Source organism: Diorhabda sublineata, chromosome 6 (assembly GCF_026230105.1).
Source record: "Diorhabda sublineata isolate icDioSubl1.1 chromosome 6, icDioSubl1.1, whole genome shotgun sequence".
In the NCBI taxonomy this organism is placed as follows: domain Eukaryota; kingdom Metazoa; phylum Arthropoda; class Insecta; order Coleoptera; family Chrysomelidae; genus Diorhabda; species Diorhabda sublineata.
Window position 1 is genome coordinate 15,848,731 of NC_079479.1, and position 18,638 is coordinate 15,867,368.

Below are 18,638 nucleotides of genomic sequence, written 5' to 3' on the forward strand. Positions count from 1 at the left end.
CTCCGTAGGACTTCTTCCATTCATGTCTCTATTGTAATTCGTCGATATATTCTTCATCTTCATCTTGTCCAAAAGTCCATCAGTTGATACTGGCTCAGTCGACCTTCCTTGAAATTAGTAATTGGAAGTTCTGGTAGTGCTTCCATTGGTCTTCCAAATAGAAAACGAGAGTGCGGGAGACAGGTCTGGATGCTTGGTGCAAAGTAATATAGGATGCTTCTTGGCATAATAAAACTCTGAATTTGATAATCTACCTTTTCCATCTATGAACAGGTTCAAACTCAAAATGCGACAATTGGAACAAAGCTCAGAGCCTTTAGTAGTCTAACATATTCGTCTAAGAATGAATCCCTTTAAGCAATTCTAATGATAAAATAAAGACCTTTAACTTCGTCTAATATTAGACAAGAACTTAATATTCGATTTTCGGGATTGCACTGACAATTTTTCAATGGTACATGTCTCCATTCAATATTGGAGGTGAGTCTCTGAATTTCTGGTACACGATTGGTTACGAATAGTTGTAATGAATGTTTTCTTTTCTAGCAGTTGAGCCAAAATTAATCCTGCGCATAGCCCTAATTGTGGTATTGTTAAACGACCTTCGACGTTGCAGAGCAAATTAGAACATCGTTCTCCTAACTTATTCCGTGATATGACATATACACACGCACCATAACTAGTCGGAAAAACCGTGCAGCGTTATCTCAACTGGATTTTCATAAACAACCTTTCGTTCTATGTTTAAACTGTTTCAGACCTCTAAATTCAAATACCATTCTAACAAGGAGATTCGTATATTGTCAGGAACTGGCTGATCCCAACCTAATTTTTCGCACCATAAATTTTGCAAAATTATTTTACAATGATGACTAAACCTGAAGGATCAAATATTGTAGCAATGCTAGAAAAAATGACTCGTTTGGTTTTTAGTTTTTGCGTAACACGAGATTTATTTACTACTCTATGATTGTCTCTAAATTACGTGTCTCTAAATTACGTGTCTCTAAATTACGTGTCTCTAAATTACATGGATTATTCGAACTCCATTTTCTCAACTGGAACCCACATTTGAGTAAAATCTTGGTGATATTAGAATATATATACTGTGCTTCGTCTTCAGAATCAACAGCATGTTAATAAGTCATCGACATATATATCAGTAAGAATTTTGCTTGCAATTAATGGAAATTCGCGTTTGCATTCATTTGCAACTTCGAAATGACAACGTATAGCCGAAAAAACTATTCCGGTGGTTTCGTGTATATACATTATTCATAAAACTATCCTCGGTGGATAATATTTTTTTTCGTTTTAATTTCCTCAACTTCCTTAAATTTTGAAAGCTGTATCTGTATTTCGACGTTTTTCGTTATAGGTTACAACGAGATTTTTTGGCAACTACAACCCTCCAGCAACTATCCAGTCAAGATGTGTATTTTGTAATACTGGGCTAGGCAAACCAATGTTGATTTGTCCTGCACTTAAGAGCTGCCAAAATGCCAAAAAATATCCGCTTCTAGTAGTATATCTATAGGGGAATGAAAATCAGCATCAGCATCTGGTAATTCAGCCACCGTTTTCGTATCATTACTTGTTGCTTCTCCTGTAATATTTATGTTGTGAAGATTATTTCGAACTTTAAATCTATGAACCTTCCTGAGATTCATGTAATTGAGATTTTTCCACTGACAATAGTTTGTGATTGTGGACTAATTTTACTTGTGCCAATTAATAAAAGAGATTTAAGATACTCATCAGTTGATTTAGATCTGTAAATATTTTTTGTGTACTTCATTTTGGATAAGGTCTTCTCACACAAATAAGTAGTACCAAAAACAGAAAACAGCCCACGAGCAAATTTATGCAAATTATCAAATTGTGTTAGTGGAAGACTCTTATAAAATTCCAACAAAGATGAGTTTTGATATTTGTTCTTAATTATATCACTGCACTGTAGATCAATCATTTCCATTTGAAGTTCCGGAGTTTGAAGTTAAATGTCAGTATCAAAAGGATTCTGAAAAATTTTGATTTGATTTGCATTAGCATCCAAGTCCGAGAAACGAGTATCAAAATTTATTTTCAAAGCACTCAAAGTTTCGATTGCAAAATCGATAGGAAACGCAGTCTCAGTGGTATGGCTGAATATTTCACATGTTTTAAAATGTGAAAAACATTTACTTCGTAGATGTGATTGAAACAGTATCAACTTCTTCCGGAATGATTTGATATTAGTGTATAAATCAGGAAGATACTGGTTTTCTCCTTGCAATCTCAAATTCAGTTCGTTCACATGTTTTGTCAAATTAACATAGAATGCTAACTTCCACAGCCATGCGTTGTTTTGTAATTCAGTAAGAGGGCGATGCTTTTCATTCAAAAAAATTTCTATCACTGCTCGAAGTTCAAAAAAGCGCCGAAGGACTTTCCCACAACTAAGCCAACGTATGGCAGTATGATAAGGTAACTCATTTTCTCCAATCTATTCAGTAAATTGTCGGAATTGTAGATGATTTGATAAAATTAACAGTTGATATGACTGGTTTCAGAACTTCAGACATATCCAAACATTTTCCGCACAAAGACTGTTGATGAATGATACAATGTAAGACTAATGGTTTTGAACTACCGTCATTTTCTACAGCCTTTGAAACAAGAGCGACCACTTCTTTATCTTTCCCACTCATGTTTTTGCTTCCATCAGTTGTAATACATTTCAAGTTTTTTCATCGAATGTTCTTTTGATTAATGGCCATTCCAACTCCTTTGAAAATATCAATAACAGTAGTTTTGCCATGAATACTATACATATCAAGAAGTTCTTCATGCGCTTCATAGCTTTTATCTACTCCTTTATTCTTGAAGGCGTTCAATCCTTCCAGCGATCTGGCCCTCGGGATTCTTGAACTGCATCAACCATTTGAGTGTTACATAGTCAGTCCGGATAAGAAACTTCCTTCCATAAAGATACTGGTAAAAGTGTTCCAAGGACTTTGTCTGTACTTAGTGATTCGCCCTCGTAGTTAATTCAAATGTAGTCTAGTTTTGGTTGCCTAATAGTAGGCGACAAATGATTTTAATGAATATATGGCAGGAAGGAAGAATGCGTCGTGAACGAACATGCATGTGAAGAGACATTGCTTTCTTTAATACATAACCGTATTGTTGTGTTATATATAAATCACGTTCAATTAAATAAAGTATTTTGTTTCCTCAAACGGTGAATCACTACAACCATCATACCGTAATTTATATACTTTACTACCGTCAAAAGCTCTCTTTTCGTGTCGCAGTAGTTCCGTTCTGGTTTAAAGAGAACTTCACTAAAGTATCCCAGCACTCTTCCTTTCCCTTTTTAGATCAGTGAGAGTACTCCTTCAATCCCTACGGTGCTTGCATCCGTTTCAATAATAAAGTCCCTCTTTGGTAGTGGACGTTGGCACTGTGGTTGAATATTTCAGCAAAGTCTTGAACGCCGTTTGACAGTCTTCGTCCCAGTTTTAAGCTCTAGCTTCTTCTGTGAGTCGAATTATTGGCTTGGCAATATATACGAACTATCTATATGTTTATCGGTTGTTTGTAGCTATCGCTGTATGGAGACATTTTTCTCTGGGTCCAGTGCCACTCGTTCGTTGCTCACTATATGGCCTAGATAATTGAATCGATTTTGGAAACAGTCTCCCGCAAAAATTAATTCCAGAGGAAAAATTTCCTTGGCGGGAATCTTCACATTCATTACTTGACTAAAGAGTGGGTTGCAAGGAATTATCATACAATATCGGTGTGGAGTTGGTAGTCTCCCATCAGACGCCTCCCCAGGGGGCAGATAGAGGAACGCCTCCCAGATATTGGTGGTACCGGAAAAATTATATAATTGGGGCGGACCAAATACTAACATGTTGCAGAGCAGTAGCTGCAACATTACTGATATGAGCTCATTGAAGAATAGTTTCTCTAAGGACTTATACGCAGAAACCTTCGGGCGACAATCAGATGAAAAAAACCGGCTGTAACACAACAGGAAAGGCAACGGGAAACTACTCCATAAATTTTCCGAAGTGTAGTTAGCATGGCGCAAACTAAAACCGACGAAAATATTACTGATCATGGACTTCGGATGCTCATCAAATGATAAACTTCAGTTTAGAAACGCTGAAAAGTCGCTAAAGTGATCATGGAATTATAATTGCCAAACCTCAAGTTAAAGTTCTTAGTAAATATACAAAAAGAATATAAAAAAGAGACTTTTGGGGTGTGGACTGTACTAAAATCAACAACTATATAGAAATGTCGTTTGCAACAGTTGTCACTTTTTAAGAATATTTTATTTTCAAAAAAACACTTATTACAAACTTTTTGGATTTTGAATAGTACTTGAATAGATTTTACTACAACAAAAGTTACGATAAAGATTTTACTATACAAAAGTCGTGAAAAACATGTAGTTTGTTATTTTATAATATCTCATCTACTGATTAAGCATGTCGGTCGGCTACCGTCTTCTGTTTCCTTATGCTTACATATCTATATATTATAACAGACTTGCATTTCATGTGACTTCTTCAGATATGAACAGACTTAAAACCTAGCAATAGAATTGTTCGTACTACTGAGGACAATAAACGTTAACCACAGCAAACCCTGGATTACACCAGCTTGTTTAAAAAAATAGATCTAAAAAGGAAACTTTTGAAAAAGTACGTGAAAAATGGGTGAAAATTGAAAGTTTCCAAAAACAGATTTTCAAATACGTAAACCGAAACCTGATGTCCAAGGTAACTCCCATAACATTAAAAGATCACATGAAAAGTGGTGATTGCCAACAAGTAGCTGAAGCATTTGCAGACCAATTTGAGCAGACATTTACTAAAAACAAGAATCTTAAAGCATTGCCTAGTTTGCCTGACAATACAAAAGTAATTTCCAGCATTATTACCATAAATTTCACTCATGAGAAAGTAAAGTACAAATCAGCTAAGAAAAGGCCAGAAGCGTCATAACTGACAAAGTTCGCAATAATTTCCTTCTCTCTTAGGCCCATCCCATTTATGTGACAGTGGCGTTTTTTTACGATTGTTCGGTATTTTTAATATAGAAATGGAAGTTCTAAATAGACTGGCAACGCTGCACATCTGCCGCATGGTCCAAATCAGAATTCGAAGGGAAGTCGTCGCGCAACCATGGATCTCTTACCATTGCTAGTCCCTCTTCGATGTTGCCAAGCCTTTACTTAGGAAGGAAAGTACGGTAATATTATAAATAATTTGCCCTTATGGTCAGATGCATAACCGACCGAACATAGGACATTCAGCATTTAGTATTGTTCAGTAGAAAATGTGATTAATTGTGTTCGGTGTTAATTTTTGTCTGTGCCATAGTTGATTCTACAGATAGCGCTGTTTTTAAACATTAGGGGCATAATCGTTTTAAATAATGTCCGCAAAAAAAGTTGGAAAGCAAGGTCTTATTATACGCAGCCAAGGACGAGACAACATAAGCAATATTATTAATAATTTATTAAATGAAGGAGTTACTATTCCTTTGAAAAATTACAGGTATGTAGCAAGATTGAATTCGAGAAGTAGGTTGACACATTTTTATACAGGCACCTACTTATTGAGTGTCATATTTTAAATTAGAATATTAACATATTTTGATATTTCAGGGAAAGAGTACTAGCCGCTACTGGGGTGTCAAGGTCTACTTTTCAGAAGATATCAAAAGAAGCTCAAAAAGTTACGTGGGGGGGGCCAAGCACATCTTTTCATTCGCCGAAAAAAATACGTAACACTAAAAAAAGAAAGCTGGATCGTATCTCGCCAGATGAGATATATCTATAAGAGAAATTATCTACGATTTTTATGTACTGGAGAAGAGACTTCCTTCGTTAAAGTTTAAAATTTAAAAGAGCAAACGTGCAATGCTAAATTATGATAAAATTACAGGTGTTTTGCAGAAAATTAATGACCGGCAAATCTTGACAAAAGCAATAAGTGTAAGCAGCTTGAATCGGCTCCTTAAAAAAATTGGTTTCTGGTAATAATTGTGATTTTAAATTGTCCATTATTACGATAATTACGATAATAGAAACCTTGATTTCTATCACAGTGATTTTTTTCTGTAGATAGCAGAAAATGCCAGACCGAAGAAAAATTTTATGTGTATCACACGACATTCGCCTGAAACGAATAAATTACCTAAATAAGCTGATACAATACCGTAACGAAGGCCGCAATATATGTTATACTGATGAAACTTACATATACAGCAGCTATGTTAAAGACAGGGACTGGTACGATGAGATTCTAAAAGGAATCAAGAAGCGAATTTCTAAAGACCAACGGCTGATTATAATACATAGTGCTGAAGAAAAAGGATTCGTAAAAAACGGATTACTTATATTCAAATTAGGTAAGTTTGAATACTTATATTTTTTTAAAATAGAATTAGTGATGGCTAAAATATCGATATTTCGGCATACCGTATACCGAAAATTATGAATATTAATGTCAATATTTATATTCAGATTCCAGTGTCGACCAGACTTAGCCAGAATAGAAAAAATATTTTTTTGTACACTTGCATTTAAATTGCGATAAACCATAGCACTTACCACCCACTTGTCATATACCAATAGAATTATAATTTACTTTCTATATATACTTGTTTGTTTTTGCAGTTCCAAAAACTGGATGTTACCATAAAGACATGAATAATCAAAATATCATAACATGGGTTCAAAAGCAATTGTTGCCGAATCTGCCTGAAAGGTCCGTCCTCATAATAGACAAAGCAGCATACCATAATGTACCAATAAAAAAATATTACGACAGCTTCTAAGAAAGAAGAAATGTTAAACTGGCTAACAGAAAATGGATTACCAACAGACACCAAATTAACAAAACTGGAACTATACTGCATTTTTCAAGAAAATAAATTTCGGTTCCCCATAAAGTACAAACTAGACGAACTGTTACAAACAACATGGGGATCGAAAAAATCTGGGCATTAGTAAAAAATTGGGTAGCTGCGCACAATACAACATTTAAACTGTCCGATACGGAGGCACTCGCTAGTCAAAAATTTGAGGAGGTATCGGAACAAGAGTGGTATAATATTTGACAACATGTTAAAAAATATGAGAATGACCTTATACAAAAAGAGCAAATCTTAGACCACACTCTAGATCACTTAATATTTACAGTAAATACGGGTTCATCGGAAGAAAGTGAAGACAAAAACAGCGAGGATACTGATAGTTCATTAGAGGATGAACTAGGATGTTCGTCTCTAGTTTCTGATAGCGAATAATGTTTTTTATATATAAATATACATAGATAAAATATTACATTCAACATGTGCATAAACTGCGTTTATTATAAACATACCATGCATACCAAACCTCTATGCAATAAACAGTTGCTATTTCTATAAGATACTGTATATATATAATTAACTAAGTAATATGCTACTGTAATATATGTTTAAATCTTTAAAATATATTTTTTTTGTATTTTTTAATCTAATAAATGTTTTGTTGGGAACTGCATTAATTTTTATTTAAATAAGAACCTACGCCACTGTATATCAGTCTGAAGCGACAGAGAGGGAATATTTTAAAGTGAGGCAGACGATAACTAGTCGATGACGCCTATAGCGTTTTCTTAGTTGATTCGTACTTTAGAAGAAGCCATTAATAACTTGAAAAAACATTCCAGCCCAGGCCTAGACCAAATTCCTACAATATTTTTAAAGCGCTGTATGAATTCCATAACATCAACACTGAGAGAAATTTTCAAGGAGTGTATGGAAACTGGGAGAATTCCTGATTGTGGCGCCAAGCAACTGTAATCCCTATATTCATGAAAGGAGACAAAGATCTAGCGTCAATCTATAGACCGATTAGTATGACTTTTCATCAGTATGACAATGGAGATGCTATTGATGTCATAATCCTGGGCTTCATAGATTATTGTTACACAGACTAGAGCATCTTGGAATATGAGGGAATATTTTTCCATCCTAGGCAGTTCCAAGTGAAAGTGAATGGTACTTTGTCAACCAAGCACGAGGTTCTTAGTGGAGTACCTCAAGGGTCTGTTCTTGGTCCCCTTCTCTTTGTGATCTACCTTAGTAATCTTGCTGTGAACATTAAAACAAATATATCATTCTTTGCTGATGATGCCAAATCTGCTTTTGAGCGGCAGTTACTCCAAGATGACTTACACACAGTAGAGGAATGGTAAAACATCTGGAAATTGAGGCTCAATGAAACAAAATGTAGTGTCCTACACATTGGTGTATACAATAACAAAAGAACTTATACAATTGATTACAATTGATCAGTAATGTGATCTTGGAGTCATAGTGACCGAAAACCTGAAATGGGATGTACATATTAACCAAATAGTCAGGAAAGGCAATTCATCCACTTATATGGTACAAAAAGCTTTTAAGGATCACTCATTTGAGATGATGAGACTTCTTTATAAAACGTATATAAGGCCAAAACTTGAATTTGCGCATTCAGTGTGGAATCCATATTTTGTGCAGCATTTAGAACGAGTTCAGCGAAGGGTTACTAAAATACCTCCCCCGCTGAAAGATTTATGCTATGAAGAACGCCTAAGAATATTTGCCCTACCCACTCTCAGAGAATGTCGCGCATATCTACACTTGCGACTTGGACATTTTCCAGAATGAAACTGCAAGTTGCCCCGGAAGAACTTATTGACAAATCGTATAGTTATATGTGGAGTGCAATATTTTCAAGAACAGATTTGATGCTGGACTGCTGCTACAAACAATCAAATTGTGCACTACCTTTAGTATACTAAAAAGTGTGAGCAGTATTCTGAAAATCTTTCATTTTCAAATTAATATACAATAGCTTCGTAGGTCAAACAATAATAATAATAATGATAATAATAATAATAATAACAATAATAATAATAATGAAAATAATAATAATAATAATAACAAAAATAATGATAATAACACTGGTCAACAGTGGTTTTGGTGCCGAAGATTTTGGAGGTAATTACTTATGAATTTGATGCCCTGAATTCAAATATGCTATTAGTTTTTGCCTATCAACTCGAATTTTTAAGATATCAATATTTTTGTGAATTATACATTACACTATTTCAGAAGAAACACTATGGTTCAAAGAAACAAATTAAACAAGGAATTTTTATTATATTACTCAGATATTACATATAATATTTATTTTCACAATAGAAAACAGAGAAAGTCATCATTTAAACCAATTGCCCACTAAACATTTCGGAAACTTTTTTTGCGTGTTATTCTTGAATGTATTTTAGAACAATCCCGTTTTAAAGCCCAGCAGTAATCTCCCATATGTGAGTATCCCATCTTCCTTGATAGCGATCCTCCATACATTTTATATCTTGGTGAAATCTTTCACCTTGCTCCTCAGTAATTTCGCCTAAATTATCAGGAAAACGGTCTAAGTGGCTGTGTAAATAGTGCACCTTAATGCTCATGTTACACCCAAGTGATCTGAAATTATTCAGCATCTTATTAACTAATTCAACATAGTTGTCAGCTTTGTGTTTACTGAACAATCATTTTCTTTCTCAAATACTTATTATGTAAACCCAATTTTCCCATACATCATTGTTAAATGTCAATATACCTCAATGTAGGTTTTCAATATATATTTGATTTATTTCCATGTACTCCAAATCATTTCTATAGGATTAAGCACACAATAATACGGGAGCAGTCAATGTAGAATATGTCCATGAATCTTGCAAATGCTGTCAATAATAAATACTTGTTTCAAATTTTAACTTTTATAAATCAAAGCCTCTTTCAAAACAAATTAATTGTTGATGTATTTGAGATGTTTCTTCATAGACACTTAACTGTTTTAATGATATCGACAAATCATATCTTTGGATATGGATAGAGAAATTGGAGAAACGTTTATAAATATAGTGTAAGGCCAGTCGTTACCTATATAGCTTCCATGTTCTTGCTAAAGCCCAAATCAAGAAAGGGACTTAAAGCCCTCGACAAATTGCCAAAAACTGAAGCATCTCGCTCCTGTCCCATCGTCGTATTGGAGGTTATTCTGGACCTGCTTGCATTAGGACTATTCTTACATTGCGAGAGGAGCTCGGTTATCATCGCGAAAGGTTTCGGATGAGACCCACCATTTCAGCTAAGAAGCCATTGGGAAAACTGCTTTACAAATATTAAACCGTCACAACTTGACTCAAGTTTTCTCAAATTCTTGACTTATTCAGTTTTTTGGCATTCTTATTTTTTCTTGAGATCTGAGAACAACCCAATCATTCCTTTTCTTTACATTCACTTTTAAATTGCTTTTTCAATAATATTTGATAGGTATAAGATGAGAGGGATGCAGCGAAAATAATTGATGTAGTAAAAATTCAATCACTCCTTTTTCTTTACCACCTTCTATGAATCAGAGCTAGAAATGTTAAATAGAACTATTTCAATCAATTACATCAAATCGTTCTACAATTCTACAACTTTTCACGAATTTTTTGCGTGGCAACATGAGATTTGTGTGCAGGGGTGTTGTCCTGCAAAAAACAAAACGCCTTTGGATAGTTTTTCGCGTCTTTTTTCCCCGTAGAGTGGTCGGTAATGTCGAATAGTAATCTCCAGTTATTGTTCTACCCTTATCCAAAAAATCAATCATGATTACTCCATGACAATCCCAAAAAACTGAAGCAAGAACTTTTCCAGCAGATTTTTGGACACGAAACTTCTTTAGATCTTGGAAAACCAGAGTGTCGCCATTCCATCGATTGTTGCTTTGTTTCTGGATCGTAGAAATGTATCCATGTCTCATCCATAGTAACAATTCGGTTTAAGAAGTCGTTTTCAAATCGAGCGAAGATCGAACGCGATGCTTCTACCCTTGCACGCTTTTGGTCAATATTCAAACATTTGGAGATCCATTTTGCAGCAATTTTTCTCATGTCCAAATTGACATGGACGTGGACTATCGGTGGAAGATATATTGGAATATCTCTTGACGTGAAAAGACAAAAGAAAGGATTGAATATTGGTGTTATATTTGAATCAATAACCGGAAATCTTGACGCGTCTGGTAGTGAATATGTTGAGAATTGATCAAATTGACAGCTGACCCGATCTATCCCTATCACATACTATTTTGTTTTATATAGAGTCAAAGTTTTTAACTATGTTTATATTAATTTTTAATTTAGTTAAGTTGGCAGGCGATTAGCATTCTTAGATATGTTCAAGTGACAGGGACAGTATGACACAAAAAATTGTGACAAGCAAACGTGTTCCAATTTGTAATTTTAAGAAATTTTAAGTATTGAGCAATAATCCGACAATTGTCAGCAAGAGTTTTGTTAATCAAAACAAGTATCATTTCTTCATAATTTCTCAACAAAGAACCCAAACCCACTGAAAATAACAACAGGTTATGGGCCAAGAGCAGTTGTGAAAGGGTTTCTTTGAAAGTCAGGACAGGAAAGCAACTGCAAAGTCGAGAAAAGCAGTCCAGAAAATCAGAACCGGTACGGTCAACATAATCTACAAATCAGCGACACCGGAGCAGCCATCGCACAGCAAGATGACGTTGAGCAACGTAGTCGCTTCAAGTCAGAAAAACGCCACAAAAGAATGTAAAGTAATTTTGTGTATTTAAATATTGTTAGAATTCAGTGGAATGGTAAAATTTAAATCAAAATGGATACTGTAAAGTCTCATTTGGAAATGTTGAGTGAAGACAGTCAAGGGAGTGTTAATTTCATTTCATTGCGATATAAATAATACCTAGTACTTGAAAATAAGGACTTACACGAAATTGTACAGGTGCAAAGCCCAAACCAGCAGGTGCTGTGTCAGAAGGAAACGTTTAAGCTTGGATAAAGAAAGATGTCGAAGTTCAAACGTTGATAGGTTTAAATGTAAACAGTAAGATTGCGAAACAAATTTGAAAATGGTAAGACAGCTAAAGACATGATGGATAAATTAGTTAGTTTATATGGTACAAAGACTAACTTTAGAACCCGATCAAATTCTTTACCTTTGAGTATGATGAAAACAAGTCAGCAATAGAAAATTGTTTGGAGATATTGGATTTGGCAGAAGAAGTGTCAACTGAAAATGATCCTATGAAGGAAAGTTGGGTCATGACGAGAATTTTGAGTGTGCTACCGCCAAAATTGGCACATTTCAGAACATCCTGGAACAACGTGACTGAACCAACGAAGAACTTAGACACTCAAACGTCTGAGACTCGAGGACGAGCAACTTAAGGAAACGACGACAACTACAGAGGGCAGCACCAGCAACGTTCTCATGCAAAACGTGAGAAACATGGACAGTCGTCATACAGGAAACAGGACAAGTCTTCGCTCGCATGCTACAATTGTGGGAAGACAGGTCACGTGATCAAGGAGTGCAAAGGAAAAGGTTGTGCGAAATACATTGCCTACTGCAAGAAGAAATACTCATACAATATCTGTAAGAAGAAAGGACAGTTCGCAAGAGAATGCGAATCGCGTGATGATGCAAACAAACCAGTAAACGGGAAACTCCAAGGAAGGCATAGTGGACAATGACATTTCGAAGGATAGGGCAACTTCATGGTATCAGGATTGTGCCAGCCAACACATGATGCCTTATCGAGAATGGTTTGTACAGCTTATCGAGCTGGACGAGCCAATTCCAATTGTGATTTGAGACTCAACCAGGCTAGATGGTGTTGCAGTCGAGAACATCGAGATGGAGGATTCTGACGGCCAGAAGTGGTATCCAGTGGTACTTGAAGATGTGATCTACGTACCAAATCTAAACTTTAATCTTAAGGTCTCTTAAGGCAAACGAAAAAGAGTCAATATCTTATAGTCAAAATGGCATAGAAATTGTGGCAATAGCAAAGCGCAAAGGAAATCTCTACAAAATGATACTCAGAAGAGAAGAAGAGACAAGTCTGATGGTTCAGTCGATCAAAGTGTGGCACGAGAAACTTATCCATCAAAATGTACAGTATGAGAGGGACATACTGTAAAGGGAAGGAATAAAATATGCTGATGACTGGTATGATTATGTGTGCACAGGGTGCGCATATGGCAAGCAACATCGATCCTCACACCCAAACAACCCCAAGATAGCCCAACAGCCATAAGATATTGTGCATGTCGACACTGGCGAGATGAAAATCATGTCGCTAGGAGACGCCACTACTACCGAAGCTGTTATTTTATGAAGACGAAAATTGAGATCCTAGAGAAGATTTAAAGCTACCTGAGACTTGTTGAAAATCAGCTAGGGAGGAGAGTGAAGAGTCTGAGTTCTGATAATGGCACTGAACTGAAAAATGCAAAAACCAAACAAATGATGGACAACTTGAGAATCTTTCACACATTTACGAATATACACACAGACCAGTGCAGAACGGAAGGGTTAAGAGAGAAATGAGAACGATTGTTGAGGCAGCCAGAACAGCGATACATGCTGACGAGTTGGACGAGAGACTGTGGGCAGAGGCAATAAACCATGCGATCTTCACCAACAACCAGACTGGAACCAGGCAACATACCGGGGAAACGTTCAGCAGAACTTTGGTTTGGAAGGAAAATGAAGATTGGGAAGCCGCGACCATTTGGATGTGAATGTTATGTGTGGACGCAAGCATATAAGAGAGACAAATTTCCTGAAAATCACCAAAGGTTGTAAATTTCGATGAAACGTGATAAATTTCGGAAAATCTTGATATCACTGCGTTCAGCATCGTTTTTATAAACTAAGTTAGAAAAAATAGGTCTAATGAACCAAGACCGACTCTATACCTATCTAGGGGTATTTAATGAGCGAAGATGATGTTTAACAGCTTATGTTTAGTTTAGTTTCAACCTAACCTCAGTTTCACGTTACCGTTTCCTGTATGTTTTTGTTATATTTGTGGTAAGTTTGTTATATAAAAACACCAAAGAAACATTACAGACTTTGTAAAAAACTTTTATCTAGCATACTTTTGAACTAAATTTGGAAATCAGGATAAATCTTGGACGCCGCATAAGATTTGTTATGTGTATGCATGAGAAAAAAAGCTTCAAATTTGCTGTTCCTATGGTATGAAAAGAACCAAGAAATCATTCCGATAACTGTTACTTTTGCAGTGTTGATATTACTGGTCATAACTCTAAAACAAGAAGGTAATAAGCTACCCTAACCTTCCGTCCACTATCCGACCAGTAGGGCACGGTCCCTGAACCACCAGAGGACTTGAATTCTATTGTAACAGAAGAATTTTCTGATGTATAGTCGGAGTGAGACGAACACGATGAAGAATTTCAATGTGTTACAGAAATTGTAGAGCCTAAATTGTTCACTGAGATCGAGCTTAACGACTTAGTTAGTGATCTGGGCTTAACAAAAGAAAAAGTTGAACTTCTTGGCTCTAGACCAAAAGAAAATAACTTGTTGGCCGCTGGAACTAGCGTTCCAGTGTATAGTGTATAGGAAGAGATAATAGCAATTTTCAAAGTATTTTCAACAAGAGGGTGATTTGGTGTACTGCTCAGACATTCCTGGTCTAATGAGTGAATTTGGAATTGAATATAAAAAAGAAGACTGGAGGCTGTTTATTGATTCATCCAAAAATAATTTGAGGGCTGTTTTACTACACAATGGTAACGTGTATGCTTCTGTACCTGTCGGTCATTCTGTATATATAAAAGAGAGCTACGAAAATCTAGAAATAGTGTTAAATAAAATAGGTTATTCTGTACATGGTTGGATGTTATGTGGTGATTTGAATGTAACGTGCATGCTTCTTGGTCAGCAAGGTGGTTTTACCAAGTTTCCATGTTTCCTGTGTGAATGGAACAGTAAAGCTAAGAATCAACATTGGTGCAAAAAGAACTGGCCTGCTAGAGAGGCTTGAAATCCTGGCGAAAAGAACATTCTACGCAAAAACCTCGTAGACCCAAAAAACGTGTTCTTACTACCACTACATATTAAGTTAGGCCTCATGAAACAGTTTGTAAAGGCTTTGCCTAAAGACGGGCCTTGTTTCAAATATCTCTGTCAGAAATTTCCACACCTTACAGATGCTAAATTGAAAGAAGGCATTTTTACCGGAACTGATATTAGAATAATGATGTTTAATGTTAACTTAGAATCCACAATGACCTTAAATGTAAAAGAAGCATGGCTATCTCCAAGACCTGCCATAGAGTAATTATGATTTATTTTATAGATAAAGGTAGAATAATAACTAGAGATTACTATTCGACATTACTGACCACTCTACGGGGAAAAATTAAAGAGAAAAGACGCGGAAATTCTTCCAAAGGTATTTTCTTTTTACAGGACAACGACCCTGCATACCAATCTCATGTTGACATGCAAAAAATTCGTGATTTAGGGTTTGGATTACTGGAACACCCCCCTTATTCACCAGATTTGGCTCCGTCCGACTATCATTTCTCATCCTCAATTGAAAAAAGTTTGAAAGGTCGTAAGTTTTCTTCCAACGAGGAGGTAATAAAATCTGTGGTGGTCTGGTTTGTAGAACAAGAAGAAAACATTTTTTTGAAAGGTCTAGAGACGTTGCAGGTTCGCTGTAATGCATGTATCCAATTAAGAAGAGAATATGTTGAGTAATAAAATATATTGTCATTTGGTTTGGATCTATAGTAGACTAAAAATTTTTCATTATATCCTCGTATTATCTCCGATTTCCATGAACTTGCATCGATTTGAATGAAAATTTGGAATTAACAATGACTTACCCTCATCTTCAGAACCCACCCTATGTGCTTTTTACTGGTAGGGGTGAAAACTACCACTTATTGCAAAAAATCAATAAAATTATAAGAATAAGCATTTAATGAGTAAAAAAATAATTTTAAGATTTGAATAAAAGTTGTTAAATACTTTAATATAGTATTTATAATTTTTCAGCCCTGCTTGATGTATTTCATCCCTTTAAAGCACCTGCGGTTAGTATGAAATTAAAAAATATTTGATTACTTCATGTAGCTTACTTATATTGAATTGACTATTTTTGTTTGTGTCCAACTCATAAACCCATATAAATCTTCCCTTGGTTAGAAAAAAATTGAAAAAAAAAAATTATAGGCGATTTATCTGTTTTGATTTGAATATTTTGTATTTATAATTTTCAACCCTTATAAAGTATCCCCTATTTCGGAAAAAAAACTTAAAGAATATTTACAGACACACTTATACAATTTTTTGTTTTATTTCTTTCAAATTGACATTTTTTTATCTCTTTTAACTTGATTATTATGTATTTAAAATTAAAAGAAATAAAAGAAAACATTATCCACATCTCCGATGCACTTATCCTCTTTCATTTATACTCCAAAATCTACCAGCTCCAAAATTGAAAAAAAGTGTGTTTAGTTTTTTGGTCATATTCAAGTAAATTAGTCGCTCAAAACGTAGATTTATAGGGCTCTATTTTTTAAAGGGCAACGTTTAAAGGGTTCGAAAATGGAACCAGTTATACTTGTATGTACGATTTGTAATGTCAGTCTCATTTTTTTTTAAATTACAAAAAACTTGGAAAAAGTAGATTGCTTGTTAAAAAAATACTAACTTTCTGTTTCTCATCAATTTTTATGTATATCTTATAGTTTTGCAGAAATTAATGAAGAAATTTTTAAACATTTCGAAAATGATTTTTCGACTTAAAACATATTTTTTTTGAGGTACTATTGCTAAGGATGAAATTGAGGTTTTTTCTCAAATATATATATATATATATATATATATATATATATATATATATATGTATATATATATATATATATATATATATATATATATATATATATATATATATATATATATAAGACAATTTCCAATATATCTGTGGTTTTGGTGACACAGTCAATCAAACACAATTGTGTTTCTCTGTAAGAAAAGCGATTTATTGTTATTAACATGTAAACTAAAAATTACATGAAACAAAAGTATGCACCTATTTAGTACTAAACAAATATTTCATACCTGTAAGAAAAGAAACGACATTTAATGTTATTATTAACAATGTCTGTTCCAAAATCACAAATTAAAATAAACTTAAAAATGAAATTGTTTTCCAGCACACAATCACACAACAGACATTCGAGGTTATGCCCTGCTTCCCATCGATGACAGTGACAGATTATCTGTCACAAACGGACTTTATGTGACGTACGGCAAAATAACACGCAAAAGAAAATTATATTTTTCTTTACATCTCCCCTCCCAGCGAAGATAGGAGACTATATTTTCACATGCATGTCTTCAAAAGTAGGCAGGAGCTGGCGGCATATGTGCCATAAAGTAGGTACTTTGGAGCATATCCAGTAACAGTGTGTTCCGTTTCATTGTATTTTTGTACACAACTGTGAACTACAGATGTCCATGCTTTTTTCTTGTCATGTTCGTTCATCCTGCACCTTATTTTATTGACCAATGTTTGATTTAATCTCTCGTTTAAGCCGTTTGAGAAAGGAGAGTTCACTGCTGTAAAAATTATGGGAATATTATTTTCATCCAAAAATCTCTTGAATTCCTTAGAGTTGATACCTGGGCATTGGTCTGATAATATCAATTCAATGTTATCACTCTCTGCACAATTCTTTATCAGCTTTATGAAGTCATTTGCATTTTGGGTACTTGATGCTAGAATATATGCATATCGGGTGAAATGATCTGATAAAAGGTGTAAATATCTCTTCGTTGATCTGGTACCTCCGAAACCTCCTACGGTGTCAATAGAGCATATCTGAAAAGGTTTTGTAGCAGGACCCAAATGAGACATCAGTCCATATTTATTATGTCCTCTTGATTTATTCTTTAAACATACTATACAACCCTCACAGATTAATTTTATATTTTTAGTCATATTTTCTGCTGCATACACTGAGCTAATCATTTTCTGCATCTGTTTAATTCCTATGTGGCCTAGATCTGTATGTACATTTTTCATGAGTTCTATGCTCAATTCCTCTGATATAATGATTTTTTTCCTTTTTCTTTACTTGCTTGTAGTAAACATTATTTCTTTTTACTAACTTTCCTTTTCTGCATTGTATATATTCATTTTTAATTTGATCTTTTAAGATATCTTCTAGTGTTATTGTATTCACTACTTTCAACTGATCCTCTAGGTTTTCATTTGGATCTAGCACTGGGTTCCTGCTCAGGCAATCAGCTTCAGTGTTGTATCTTCCTGGAGAATATTTAATTTAATTGTGATAAGTAATATGTTAAATCGCCTAGTTCTTCGTCAGTTCTAGACCTTATGTTCATGTTCTCTAATGGCTTGTGATCTGAAAAGACAATGAAATTCCTACCCATTAATAGATGTTGCCAATACTTTACACATTCTTTGACTGCCAGGCATTCCAGATATATAGCTTTCTTTCTTTTTTGGACTTCATTTAACTTTTTAGAAAAATATGCTACTGGTTTTTCTTCATTATTTCCTTGTGGCTGTTTTAGTATTGCTCCTACTCCTAGTATACTGGCATCTGTGTATATGTGAATAGGTAGGTTTGGATCAAAGAGTGTCAATACCGATTGAGAACATAATATTTGTTTCATTTCATCAAATGACTCTTGGCATG

The 18,638-nt window shown here is 34.7% G+C and overlaps 1 protein-coding gene across 1 annotated transcript; it reads right to left on the reverse strand.

Annotated features, from left to right (window-relative positions):
* Nucleotides 1–9,341: 9,341 nt before the first annotated feature.
* LOC130445312 (uncharacterized) lies at nucleotides 9,342–17,998 on the reverse strand. Its single transcript, XM_056780878.1, has 2 exons — nucleotides 17,358–17,998; nucleotides 9,342–9,528 (listed from the first exon to the last, which is right to left on the reverse strand). The coding sequence occupies exons 1-2, from the start codon at nucleotides 17,996–17,998 to the stop codon at nucleotides 9,342–9,344; spliced, it is 828 nt and encodes a 275-aa protein (XP_056636856.1).
* Between the last annotated feature and the right edge of the window lie 640 nt (nucleotides 17,999–18,638).